At 40.4% G+C, this 14064-nt stretch overlaps 1 protein-coding gene across 1 annotated transcript; it reads left to right on the top strand.

Annotated features, from left to right (window-relative positions):
* Nucleotides 1-1383: 1383 nt before the first annotated feature.
* purg (purine-rich element binding protein G) lies at nucleotides 1384-2538 on the top strand. The gene has a single exon (XM_034125999.1). The coding sequence runs from the start codon at nucleotides 1384-1386 to the stop codon at nucleotides 2470-2472; it is 1089 nt and encodes a 362-aa protein (XP_033981890.1). The 3' UTR covers nucleotides 2473-2538.
* Nucleotides 2539-14064: the final 11526 nt, after the last annotated feature.

Genomic DNA, 14064 nt, shown 5'->3' with positions numbered 1-14064 from the left:
GAGTACACGGCCAAAGTATTTCCTAGAGGGTCTGGGGCCCTGCATCACTCCTCAAAATTACCTCAACTCCTCAAAATTACCAGCACACACCTCAGGCAGCGAAGAATCAATACTTGCATATTTTGTTCAGCAGGATAATCTCCACATATTAACACCATTTAAGGATTTTTTGAGGTGTTGATGCAATAGCCAGAATCACGATTGAATGACTCACTTCACCGCCACGAAGTCACACTTGTGTTCAGCGTGATGACGTCTTGTGCCCTTATTTAGCTTAATGAACCAAAGTTCATCGGCTTGTGTTAACCACAAACCTTATTAAGGGCTTCTAACCAAAACAAATTTGACTTTGAGAGGAAACTGAAAGTGCTAAAATGCTAACTCATTCCCAGGTTTTAGGACTCATTCCCACACCAATATCCCACAATGCTTTGCGTCACTCACTGCCACCAGCGTCACAATCCTATTTTCTTGATGAAATCACAAGTTTGAGACTTATTTCTCTGGGTTTGAGAGTCAGTAGCTCATGATCACACATATTGATTGAACTTATATAGGCTAAGGAAAAGCAAGCATTGGAATTCTTTATTAAGGTGTTGCTCCCCTTTAATGCTGAATATTCCCAAGATATTTTGATATTTGGCAGCTGACACTTGAATATCAGTCTCAAATATGAAATAATTGTGCTTCAGACTTTGATATGTTCTTATATAATTGTCTTACATAAGGAGGGTTCATGGTTGTACATAATAAGTGGGTCTTAATCACTGGAAGGATTGACTTTTTTTGACATTTCATTATGACATTTCAAATCATACAATCATGATGCAATACTAGCTTATCTCTGCTAAATTGTTGTCTCAATCTCGAAGACTGAATGTGTGATATGATGCATCTTTTCCTCATAAATCGATATTCCTGGTTATAATATGTGCGGATGGGCTTGATGCAGCTTAAGTGTGTCTGCTATGAAAGCGCCACAGCCAGCCATTGTGCAAACCGTGTCTCTTTAACTGAGGTATTCTCAGGACGGGGAGGGGGGGGGTGGATGGGTTCATCGGGTTCATGTAGTATTGGACGCCTCCTCCCATTTCAGGTTGGCTGCTTCCCTGGCTCCCTCGGTAAAGGGGTGTCTGTGAGGCATGTAGGTGATGGAAAATGGCTTGGGAGTTTGCAGAGGAAACGGCTAAACAGTCAGCTTGACCTTTTTTTCGGGACACACAGCTCGATCAGCTGGTTGACTCCACACTAGCTGCCATTTTTAGGTCATTCGAGGCATCTCGCTAACTTGTGTGTGTAGCTGCAGCCAGCTGTATGAATAAGCCTGCTTTATTCATCTATTAGTCGCCCACTGGGGTGCTGTCTAGTGGTGGAATATAAATCATGATGGCTGATGGATGTTGCAGAGGGATGGAAAGAGGCAGGGGTAAGATTGCATCAGATTCTTTACCGAGACCCACATATCCTCAGCAATATGTTCAGAGCGGATCCCATTCCCAGCAGCAGCAGCAGCAGCACCAGCACCAGCAGCAGCAGCAGCAGCAGCAGCAGCAGCAGCAGCAGCAAGGCAATGACATCCAGGAGTTAGCCTCCAAACGAGTCGACATCCAGAAGAAACGCTTCTATCTGGATGTGAAGCAGAGTGTGCGCGGACGCTTCCTCAAAATCGCCGAGGTGTGGATCGGCAGAGGCCGGCATGACAACATCAGGAAGAGCAAGCTGACGCTGTCCATGTCCATGGCCCCGGCGCTGCGCTACTGCCTGGGGGACTTCATCGATTATTACGCACGGATCGGACTGCGGGGGGGCCTCGCGGCACAGCAGCTCGAGGAGCACAGCAAAAACGGCCAGGGCCGCGCGCACGACTCCCGCAGAAGAGCGCAGTCTGAGCCGCACGCGGCGCTGTCCCCCGGCGGCTCCGCGGGCTCAGTAGACGAACATGCCCACCGCGTGCTCAAGAGCGAGTTCATCGAGAGGGACAACAGAAAGTATTACCTGGATCTGAAGGAGAACCAGAGAGGGCGATTCCTCCGCATCCGGCAGACTGTCAGCAAAGGACACGGCACCATGGGGTACTACGGTCAGGGCATCGAGCAGACCATCGTGCTGCCCGCGCAGGGGCTTATCGAGTTCCGGGACGCGCTGTCTCAGCTCATCGAGGACTATGGAGACAGCGACGACCGAGCCGCCGCCAGGAACCAAGACGAAGACCCCGAGCTCCCCGAGGCTGCGTCCTTCAGGGTGGACAACAAGAGGTTTTACTTTGACGTTGGTTCCAACCGGTACGGTATCTTTTTAAAAATCAGCGAGGTGCGGCAGCCGTACAGAAACACCATCACCGTCCCCATGAAAGCCTGGGCCAGGTTTGGAGAGAATTTCATCCGGTACGAAGAGGAGATGCGACGAATTTTCTCGTGCAACAAAGAGAAGAGGATAGACGCCCGGCAGGACAGTGAGGAGCAGGAGGACTGACCTTGCAGTAGGCTGTGTATTTTGCATGTATTCTAGGGATTCTGTTCATGAGATATCCAGAATGACCCTAAATACTCTCCTTATGTGTCCCTCCCTAATAGCCTATAATGCAGTGTCCCGTGTTGGCTCCTCTACCAAGGGCTGGTAAACTATAATTGTAACCTGCCAAGAAGTTCATATCCCATCTGTTGTAGTGAAACATATTGGTTTTCTAACATTTTCGTGGCCCAGTGCTGTTTAGTGCACCAGGGGCACACCAAACCTATTTGGGGCCCTGAGCATAATTTATAAACCCCCCCACCCCTCCCCTTTAAACTTGAAAAGTGTACAGTAATTATAAGTGACATTGAAAGATGATGCTAGTGTTATTAGGAATGTGGTGCCTGCTAAACCACTTTAATATTTTGGCTCGGAAAGCGTATAGAGCGGTGCAGTGATGACAATATGTTGTTGGCCGACCCAGAAGTTAGCATTAATTGCCAGAATGACCCTAAATATTCTCCTTATTTGTTCTTAATACCCTATAATGCAGTGTCCCATGTCATGTACCAAGGGCTGGTACATTGTAACCTGCCAATACGTTTATAGCCCAATGATCTTGAAAATGTCAACTATTGGTTTTCTGACATTTTCAATGCTCAGTGCTATTTAATGCACTTTAGCCAGGGGCAGACTAAACCTATTTGGAGCCCTGAGCAGAATTTTTAAATCCCCCCACCCCTCCCCTATAAACCTGAAGAGTGTACAGTAATTATAAGTGACATTGAAAGGTGATGCTATAGTGTTATTAGGAATGTGGTGCCTGCTAAACCACTTTAATATTTTAGCTCCCAAAGCATATCAAGTATTGCCGAAAATAAGATATATCCGGGTAACACAAGTTTGTGATACTTACACGTTTTGATTTGAAGGATAATCATACCGTAAATAAATTATTGCAAGCAGCAGTAGTAAAAAGCTAACGTTACACAATAAAGGAACTACATCATGGATGGGCATCACCACCGCTAAGCTAAAGGCAGCTAATGTTTGGCATGATGACGTTTAATTGTCTCTTTTAATCATTAGTCAGTAACCCCTGTTTTTAACACACATAGAAGCCTCCGACATTTACCTTTGGGGTATTTACTGACGTATTTTATGGTGTAGAACATAACGTGTAAATCTCCTCGGCTTGTGTTAACCACAGATCTTATTTCAGGCATCTAACCAAAACCAGTTTAAAAAAAACATTGATGTTGAGACGAGGGATCTGGAAGTGGTAAAAATGCGGACTCATTTCCAGGTTTTAGGACTCATTCCTGCACCTTAATCAATTTTACGATGCAGAAAAACCACAAATGATCGGCGAAGGAAAAAACATATATATAATAAATATACTTATTATGTATTCCGTATAGATCGTGCAATGAGAAAAATACTACATTTATTCATTACATTTACATAGCAACTAAAAAAGAACAGAAGAACTCACATGTGGGATCTGCTTGTGTTTTGTGTTTTGACAAGTGTTGTGACAGGCCTCACACTGCTGGTGTGTGTTGCCTGTCAGTGGACCAACTATGGTTAATCCTACACTGGTTTGTCATTCATCAGAAAGAATTACAATTGCCACATTTGAATAATACTGCAAAACACACACACACACACAGAGTAGTATGATACCCCAATGATACCGTTTCCCCGCAGTGCATTCGGCAAAAGCACTTTGTGAAGGCGACCAGAGTGAAAGAATAGCCTGCAGTGTGTCAGATGTAGCAATGTGCTGATTCACTGCTTACCTCGGCAGCATGGAGGTGAGGGGAGAAAGGAAAGTCCAAAGGAGAAGCAGGACACTATGGGCTGGTTTCTGCTGTGTGTAATTTATCTTCCATTTCCTGTGATAACACACGGACACGGCCCTTTGTTAGTGTTCTGCCGTAGTGCTTTTGTCAGTGGAAAAGCACCGATCAGTTTACAGTTGTTAACAAAGTTGGCATAACAAGCCAAAATGAATCCCAAAATGTATTAGCTAGTGCAATATATCTCTTTTATGATCAATCTATCCAACACAGGCACTTAGTCCACTAACACATTGTAATATAAAACATTGTGTTCCAGTAAGATGAGTCACATGTATGCGATTTGGTACCTGCATTGAACTTTAAACACTTGAAAATAATTGACGTGTGACATTTAAAGATCACCATATTAATATATTTGAATCTCTTCTCCCCATCCGGTTAAAAGGAAAACAGACAGTGACTGCTGCTTGAAAAGATATATGTAGATGTCATTATTCGTGAGGATAAGTGTGTTGCTGTTGTTATATCAGTTATACTATATGGCAGTTCAGATTGACACTCTTGAAGGAAAGGTGTTTTACATGTGATGAGATGATCACATGCAGCCCGTCTTCAGTAGTCTACACAATCACGAAGGAAAACCAACCAGACTGTTAAATGGGAGTGTGTGTGTTCTCTCTCAGACGAGGTGTTAACCGGCTCTGCACCAAAACCTGAGAAAACATAGTTATATTTTCACATTTACGCACCTTTTGTCGCCAAAATTCATTCATAACAGATTACTCTTGCGGCATGAGGAGGTCAACTTGTCAGCATTAAGAAAAGAATAAGAATAATACAGAAGAGGCTTAGTGCCAAGTGAGCATTTGTTGTTTTCTCTGAGATTAAAGTCAGAATTTCTGATTTAAAAATTCTGAATTTAATCTCACAACTCAACTCAACAAATTTCAGAAATAATTTTTTTTTCTTTACATATCCCGTTAATCATGAGTCCTGAGATTAATCCCCGGGTAGTGAACCAAGGACAGCTTGTAAAGTAATGCCTTTAAAACTGTTGTGAATACTTGAAACATTTTCTGTTATTAATATGAAGTAGTGGGACAGCTCAGATCAGAAACAGGTGAAGGTAGACCTTGTTGTGGTGGCGTACAAAGGGCTCAGCCTCCTCTCAAACAGGCCTTGTACCACCATCGTGCTTCTCTCTGCAGAACCGTGTATTTGACCTTTCCAAACTACTGTATCTACTGAAGAGGACGACATGCAGTCCAGGCGTCCATGTCTCACTCCTGTGGTGTGTTTGGCTGTCCCTAAAAGTACGGCTTCCCCATTAGAGCTTGAATGGCAGGCGCTGTACATTGAGCTGTGTGTGTGTGTGTGTGTGTGTGTGTGTGTGTGTGTGTGTGTGTGTGTGTGTGTGAGTGTGTGTGTGTACTGTGACCTGCATGCAAGACAAAGAGCCTGATTCAGACTGGGTTTAAAGGACAACATCTCTCTTAAAGCGACCATTTTGTTACAATTACTCACGTCCTTGAATTCCTGAAGATAACTTGGAGAATTCATCGAACGGCAAAAAGTCCTTATCTTAAAAGTCATAAGTATATTAAAACGTCCGACTACAAACTCACACAACTCCGCTACTAAATCTATTTCCCATTTACCAGAGATTTACTCAGAAAAGTTCTTCAATATCTCCATGTAAAGTGGACCATATAGTGACATCACGATGAAACACTTCTGCTTCTATTGGCTAGCGCTCCAACACCTTGTACATGATAGGCTAAGGGGCGGGACATCTGTAAGGGGTTGACCAATCAGAACTGAAAATGACTATAATAGCATTAGACACTGAAAAGAGTTTCATACACACCATCATGTTAGTCCATAGACTGCAAGAGAAAAATGTCAGACCCCCCCCCCCCACACACACACACACACACACACACGTCTGAGTCAGGCCCTCTGTCTCAGTGTCACTCTGCAGAACGCACTGCTGTTAACTCCAAGTATAAAGAGAGGAGGTCAGAGGAAATGACTGGTAGAGGTGTGTAGTATAAGTTCAGTGTAGATGTTTGTGCTGGTGTGATGCCTTTAGGTGCATGAGAAGCACAGGATAGTCGGGCTTGGTGTGTTTGTGTACTGTCCGGTGTAGGGCATGAACCTTCATGATTCAGTGAGTTGTTTTATTTTCATATGAATGGCAAAAGTTATATATAGCACTTGTAGGAAGTATAATTCAAAGCACAATATATTAGAATATATATTCAATGCTTTACATGGATTTGATTCAGTATGATAGCTAGTGATCGTTTGCTCAAGAGGCAAAGATTAAATGTCGCCCCGGTAAAAGATATATAAAGATTAAGACGTGATATTTGTTCTCCTGAAAGATATATCTGTCTTTTGTATTCCAAATATCTCTCCAAAAGCACTTTAAATAAAAGCTGCACTTTCGTTCTGCTGCTCTGTAATCAGTCGACGGAGAGGGACCATTTCTATCCAAGCCTTCGGTGTAAAGAGACAATCATGGATCCCTCAATCTGATGCAGTTAAACAAAACTCCCATCATGCTGTGTGTCCATTTCTGACAGACTACAGTTAGATAACACAATTAAAGCCAGACACTGAAGTCTCACTTTGTGAAATGAGCACAACGTCTGAGAGCAGATTTCCTCCTGTGGACAGGAACAGGGTGGAGAGCAGTATTTGGCAACGGTACTAACTAAGTCCCTTTTTGTCCACACAGGCTACTTCAAACGTTCATATGTAATGGAGTCTAAAATCCACAGATTATAAGCAATGCCTCTAATGGGAAACTTTTATAATTCAGTGGTAGAAAGTCACTAAGTACATTTACTCAAGTCTTTTTTCTCCATTTAATGCTACTGTATACTTCCACTTCACTATATTTCAGAGGAAGATAACATTCTTTTTACTCCTATATTTACGTAACACTGACAATTGATATTTGACATGATATATACTTCATTGATATGATGCCGTCCTGAACTACTAATCAACCCAGATTCTAACGAAATACAATACTAAAATGTACTTGTGTCTGATAAACGGCCTAATATATTGTCAATTTTAATATATTACTGTATAAAGAGTCATTCTGCATCATGAGGACTTTGAGGACATACTTTAAGTACCTTTAGATAACAATACTTTTACTTAAGTAACACTTTGAATCCAGGACTTTTACTTGTATGGAGTACTTCTTCGAACAATGATAAAATGTCCATCTGATCCATCCTAACCCTGCTGTCAGGAAACAAGGCATCGTTGTAGGGCTGCTCAATTAAATCGTATTTTAATCGCAATTACGATTTTGGCTTGCAACGATTATGAAAACAACATAATCGAAATAAAACGATTAATTTTTTTAAATGTATTTATTTATTTTTATTATTATTTATTTTTTTATTGGTTTTTCAGTTGAATTATACTTAAAGTTCAGGGTAATCAACTGTTAACATACTGTTCACATTTTTTTTTTCAATAAATGGATGTTTTCAAAGTAAATCATTTTTAATAATCGTGATATCAATTATTGACCCAAATAATCGAGATTATAATTTTTTGCCATAATCGAGCAGCCCTACATCGTTGCTGCTAACGCTAATTATGGTACATTTACAGCGTGCTAAGCTATGTGAGGATTTTAAATTGGACATCATAGATGGCACTGCGACTGAACGCAACAATGTCGTTTTTTCAAGTTAGTTTGAGTGAATTAGATGTTCTGATTCAATTGATTCATTTTCCTTTTTAAACGGAGCCTGAGAAAGACATGACAGACACGTATTCATCACGCACTATCAGAAGTATTATGATATTGATGAACACAAGGCTCTTCTAACTCTTTGACTGCTCACTGATAGCAGATGTAACGTTGTGCTCATCTTACACTCGAGTGATTTGGTAGTGTTAGCTTTCATTGTTTTCTGTATATTTAAAAAGTTGTGCTGGATGCAGTGGTGTGAGAAGATATCATAGTGCAGAGCAAAAGCAAATCAGAGTGAGATTTAGATTATTTGTCTGACAGACTTAAAGGATTAACATATGAACTTCTACAAAATAAAAACAAGTATACATAGACAGATTTAAAAAAAGAAGATGCAAATGCCTTGTCTGTATTCATAACAATGTATTTGCATAATAAAAAGTGGGTATTTAATGTATTCATATTGGTTATGCTTTTTGTTCCCCTTAATATTAAACCACCACATCCTGTATCCTTTATTTACTACTAGTCAAAATGTGGATTCATCTCCAGATCTGTTGTAGCTCAACTCTGACCCAGAAGACAAGCGATAAGGAGGATGAAGGGAATATGGAAACTTCCCGTTTTAAATGGTTAGCATTTCGCTAAAGCTACCGTTTCATCTGTGAGCATCGTGACGCTCTGCTGGTGCGTTTTCTCTACAGTAACGTGTCTAGAGAAGAAAATATGGGAAGAAATGGCGTAAATAGCTGTTGGCAATTGACTGACTACTGAACACTTTAGATATGATAACCACCGTGGAGTTATACATATTAATATACACTTTACTCAATGAAACATGTGATAATGTCAATAATATTTTTGACAAACTGAACCCGGAGCATCCCCTTTGTCACAGTTGACTTCCTGCTTCAAATGTAACCTACTTGTAGCTTCATCTCTTAAGTGGTTTAGGTCACCCGGACTATAATGAGTGTGAAATAACGGTGGTGCTCTCCATGAACTATTCCCGGTTAAATTATTCATAAATTATGGAGCTGTGAAAAGTGTGATATTTTCATTCATGTAAAGAGCGTGCGCATCCTCTTTGTACTTTAAAAAGGTGGCTGTAAAATAGGAAAGGTCACGGACACAGCTGTGCTCGGCTGGACTTTAGGGAACGTCACATCACGTCAAAGATTTAAAACTGCTGTCTGCTCCAGTGTATTTACCTGCTTTTATACAACATTCAAAAAGGCAAGGTCTACTTTTCCTGGAGCTTTTAACCACATATGAGCGGTTGTCCATCCTCAGAAGTCTGAAAGGACATTAAGAAGTGACTTCACTCGCTGCTCCATCGTTACATTTAGGAAAGTGAAACCCGAGTATGTGTTGTTACATTAAAGTGGCAAATACCATAGAGACGAACTGCTGCTATTGTCCTTGAAGTCTTGTTTTCAGTGGCCAGTGGACGCAGCGCTGCAGCAGGATGTAGATGTGGTTCTGTTCACAAAGACCCAATGTTCCTCCTCTGACGCCTTAACGCACCTTCACACGCCGACTGTGTCTCTGCTCGTCAGAAATATTGTTCCTGTTATTATACTAGGAGATGGCTTATTATCCTTTTACACCATCAGAGTAAAGAGGGTGTGGGTGTGTGTGTGTGTGTGTGTGTGTCAGCAGTAGAGTGTTCTGCTGTTCGTTTTGCCTTCTGTTCACCATCAGAGTAAAGAGGATGTGTGTGTGTGTGTGTGTGTGTGTGTGTGTGTCAGTGGTAAAGTGTTCTGCTGGTCATTTTGCCTTCTGTTCACCATCAGAGTTTCACAGTGGGGAGTTTAAAGAGTAGATGTTTGGTAATCATTAAAAAATGAACCGAAGTGAGTAATGAAAATGTGAAAAGGTGTTTATTTAGATAAATGTAACGTTATACATTGGTGTGTCCTATAGTCCTGTAGAGTAAGACTTTAAAAAACAAGGACGCTTTGTACTCCGGCACTTTCTTTAATGTGTACTGTATTAGTTCATCTTCTACATATAAAGTACTGTATGAATATTCATGACTTGCCTTGTAATGTTTAAAAACAATGCTACGTTTAGACATGATAACCAAGAAAACAACGTTTTTAGAGTGTATGCATGCCAATGGTTGGGTCCCAGTGTAATAGGAAAAGTATATGAAAAAATGGTGCTATGTTACATTATATAAAAGGTGCTTTATGGACCCCAGCTGAATGCATGCAAAGAGGAACTCTCAAAAGAAGAACAAAATGGATGTCCTACTACTGTTCTCAAACAAGTGCTGCCTCTCATGTCTTGAAATTGGACTTTCTAATTGTTAAAACGCCCGTCAAGTTCCAACTGTGATCCAGAAACCTGAATCTGCGGGTTCTGCAAAGCCACCGGTGTTTCCTCCGTGCTGTTGAGAATGCTCCCAACACAGGAGCATTTGACCTCAGAGAAAGAGCGCTTAAGTGGAGCATGAACTTAGCCATGGAGGTTGTTTCGAGAATGAAGACAAGGACTGAAAAAGGCATTGTGTGTGGCAGACCTGATCACACACGCTGAAGTCTAACTGTAAATGTCATCAGTAGCCGCCAGGAGAAAGATCACGATCTGAAGTAAAGGCACGAGGTGGTCTATTTACAGTTACCCACACACCTTTGTGACATCGGTCTAATCGATCTAAAGACAATCTATCGACATCATTTTGTACTCTTAATACGTGAGATGTTTATGTGTTTACGGATTTTTTCATGTAGCAGACTTATAGGTCAGCAAACATCAATATAACAGGTCGAAGTTGTCTGGAAAACGTTTTGCTGATTGTTGCTGGAAAAGAAAAAGTGTATTGGTTGTATTGACCATTTTTCTTTATTATGTTGTTCATTAAATGTTTTACAGGATTATCAAAGCTTTCGCCTGATTTTCTTTTAAAGATTTGAAGTGACACTCGACTGAATGCGTCTGTAAAAGGTGTGTGGGCTGAAGTGTAAAACATGACGTACGCTGCCCTCTTATTCAAGATCAAGAATAGTTTTAAATGTGTTAATTCTGAACTCTACAGTACATCATTTTGTTAAATTACTCAGAATTGACCATTTAAGGTTTACTGATGGAAAGGGGCAAACAATGAAAGAAAATATGTCAACGATGATATTTTATATTGTTCAAAATAATGCTGCCACAGTGTAGAAAATACTCTGTTACAAGTAAAACTCAACTTTTAAATTTGACTTACTAATTTATTTGAGTAAAAGTACAAAACCATTCACATGTACATCAAAATATACCTAAATATACCTATTATGCTTTTTGGGGTTCTCCCTGTACTGTAGTGTATTCTATGGGTTTGTGTGCATGTAAATGGTCATCAAAGGCTAAAATCCCTGAAGGAGAGGACTCTTTAAAGTAGAGACACTACATACTGATATACACGAACATCAGCAGGAGAGGACTCTTTAAAGTAGAGACACTACATACTGATATACACCTGAACATCAGCAGGAGAGGACTCTTTAAAGTAGAGACACTACATACTGATATACACCTGAACATCAGCAGGAGAGGGCTCTTTAAAGTAGAGACACTACATACTGATATACACCTGAACATCAGCAGGAGAGGACTCTTTAAAGTAGAGACACTACATACTGATATACACCTGCACATCAGCAGGAGAGGACTCTTTAAAGTAGAGACACTACATACTGATATACACCTGAACATCAGCAGGAGAGGACTCTTTAAAGTAGAGACACTACATACTGATATACACCTGAACATCAGCAGGAGAGGACTCTTTAAAGTAGAGACACTACATACTGATATACACCTGCACATCACTGGATTCTGATTAGTGATACAGTGTGTTGTTACTAAAAACATTTACTTAAATACTGTACTTACTGAACAGGATGAATGGAGGTGGAGGCGGGCCGCTGAATTAACACCTGAAATCACAGCTGACTGAAGGAGAATGGAGAACAATTTTAAACTTAGACTGCAGCTCGATGATTGGCTGCTGGAGATTGAGGTGAAATGTGATTGGTTAAAAGAGAGCGCCCATAATGAGCTGATTATATGCAGCTGGAGTGAATGAACTTGCACTGAGCTTAATTTACTTTGTATATATAAAAAACACATAGTATATGATAGATGCAATATTGTTATACCGAGTATTTTGAAATGTAAATATTAGTAAATTGACCTCACATTGAAAACTACATTTAAATGCTCCTGCATATATTCAAGTAATTAATTATTAATCAAAACAATGACGATTCTCCCTAGTATCTCTAAAGTCAGTGAAACATCTGTTGCGTGGTCTTCATGCCTTTTGTGAGACACATGAGTAAACTAATGCCAGAAACACAATTTAAAACATTTATTTCATATTTTTATAATGACCATCAGACATCATTCCAACTCGACCGTTGTCATCACGGCTCCCATTGAAATGAAAAATTAACGGAACAAAATGCAGTCCGCAAATTTCCAGCATGACACTTCCTTTTATACTCTTTACCGGCAAGCTTTGTTTTAGTTTCCCTTCAGTTATATTTCCTATTCTCTTACTGTCAGTTCTCGAAACATATCAGAGCAGTTTATCCGTGACTCAAAGCCGTATACATTAAGCCGATGTTAGTCGGATATTCAACATGTTTTAACGTTGGACGATAAGAAAGAACGCTCTGACAGACTGTGGAGAAAGAGGGGGAGACACTGATATAATGAAAACACATTAAGAGACATTACATACACAAATAAAGCAGAAGCGTGACGTCATGTGAGCTAAAACTGTACATCACACAGATATGCGTTAGATTTTAAATTAGCTTTTTGTCAGTTTTCAAAGGCAGTTACATTTGTATTTAAACATGCACTTGCAGCATGTACATGTCAGTGTGAACTCGATAACATTCATATGCAGTGTGTGTAAATACAGAGCTGCACAATGACCCATTAAATGATAATGCCTGGGTAACATCCCTCCACAAGGGGGCGCTGCAGCACATAGTAACAAAGGCACCTGCTGTGGTGTGAGGAGACATTTTGAAACATATTTACTGTAACTGTAGAATACTGTCAAATCCATTTTGGGCATTATTAAAATATTTTAAAGATGTGTCTTTTATGCATTTGAGTGCAAAGCTAGCAAACTGCTACAATCTGTAATTCACATTGCAAAGTGCATCCTGAAATATTTACACTTGGTTAAGCGTATAAGAAACACTGGTATAATCTACTTAAATGCCTCAAAGAGTTGAAATGTTGACTTTTAAATGTAAATAAATGTTCCCAAACAAGTTCGTACAAGCCTGTGTATCCTCCAGTTTACTTGGGTCCGTAGAGACATTGCCGCACTTGCATAACGGAGATGATTTTAAGCAAGACATTCTGGAGTGGGATGCTCCAAATGTAAATGAAACTCCAGAAAAAAGGTTTTAAAATAGTGTTGAAATGTATGTGTAATGTCACTCCCTGCCACAAGGGGGAGACAAAAGTTCCGCTCTCCATCTCCAGCTTTATCAAAAGACACAGAACCTTTTATATGGACGACACATCTGAGTCATGGATGTATAAAAAGAACGGAGGATCATTCGTATGACAGTTGCTCAGTGGCTTGACTCAAAAAACTAAAATACCCCGATCTTCCATTGATCTTCTTACGACAGTCTCTGGGGTCCGTAGAGCATGCAACCTTGCGTTTTCCCTTAAGCCCCGCCTTCAAACTTCCTTCACGTCAGGTTTTTTTCGGTCCAATAACGGAGACGGAAAATAATATATAAATACAGCTTTTAGTGAATGTTACCACTTTCAGCTGTTAATGATTTAAATAAAGAGCTATTCAGACAATTGAATCATATTAAAGGTCCCCTATTATACTGTTTTTCATCAATATATTATAGCTCTCAGATATAGACAGAACATGTCTCTGATTGGCTGAAACACCAAACAGATCATTGCAGCATCCCATAATCCCCTCTGTTTCAGCCCTGTTTCTAAAGTGCTGATTCTCTGTCTGTTACTTTAGATGAAAATAAGGAGCCCCTCCCCACGCCCCTCTGAGAGAGATTTGGTTAAAGAGAACACAATGGTGCT

Source organism: Trematomus bernacchii, unplaced genomic scaffold, assembly GCF_902827165.1.
Source record: "Trematomus bernacchii unplaced genomic scaffold, fTreBer1.1, whole genome shotgun sequence".
Classification (NCBI taxonomy): Eukaryota; Metazoa; Chordata; class Actinopteri; order Perciformes; family Nototheniidae; genus Trematomus; species Trematomus bernacchii.
Note: the sequence above shows the minus strand (reverse complement) of the source record. Positions and strands in the feature narration are given on the sequence as shown.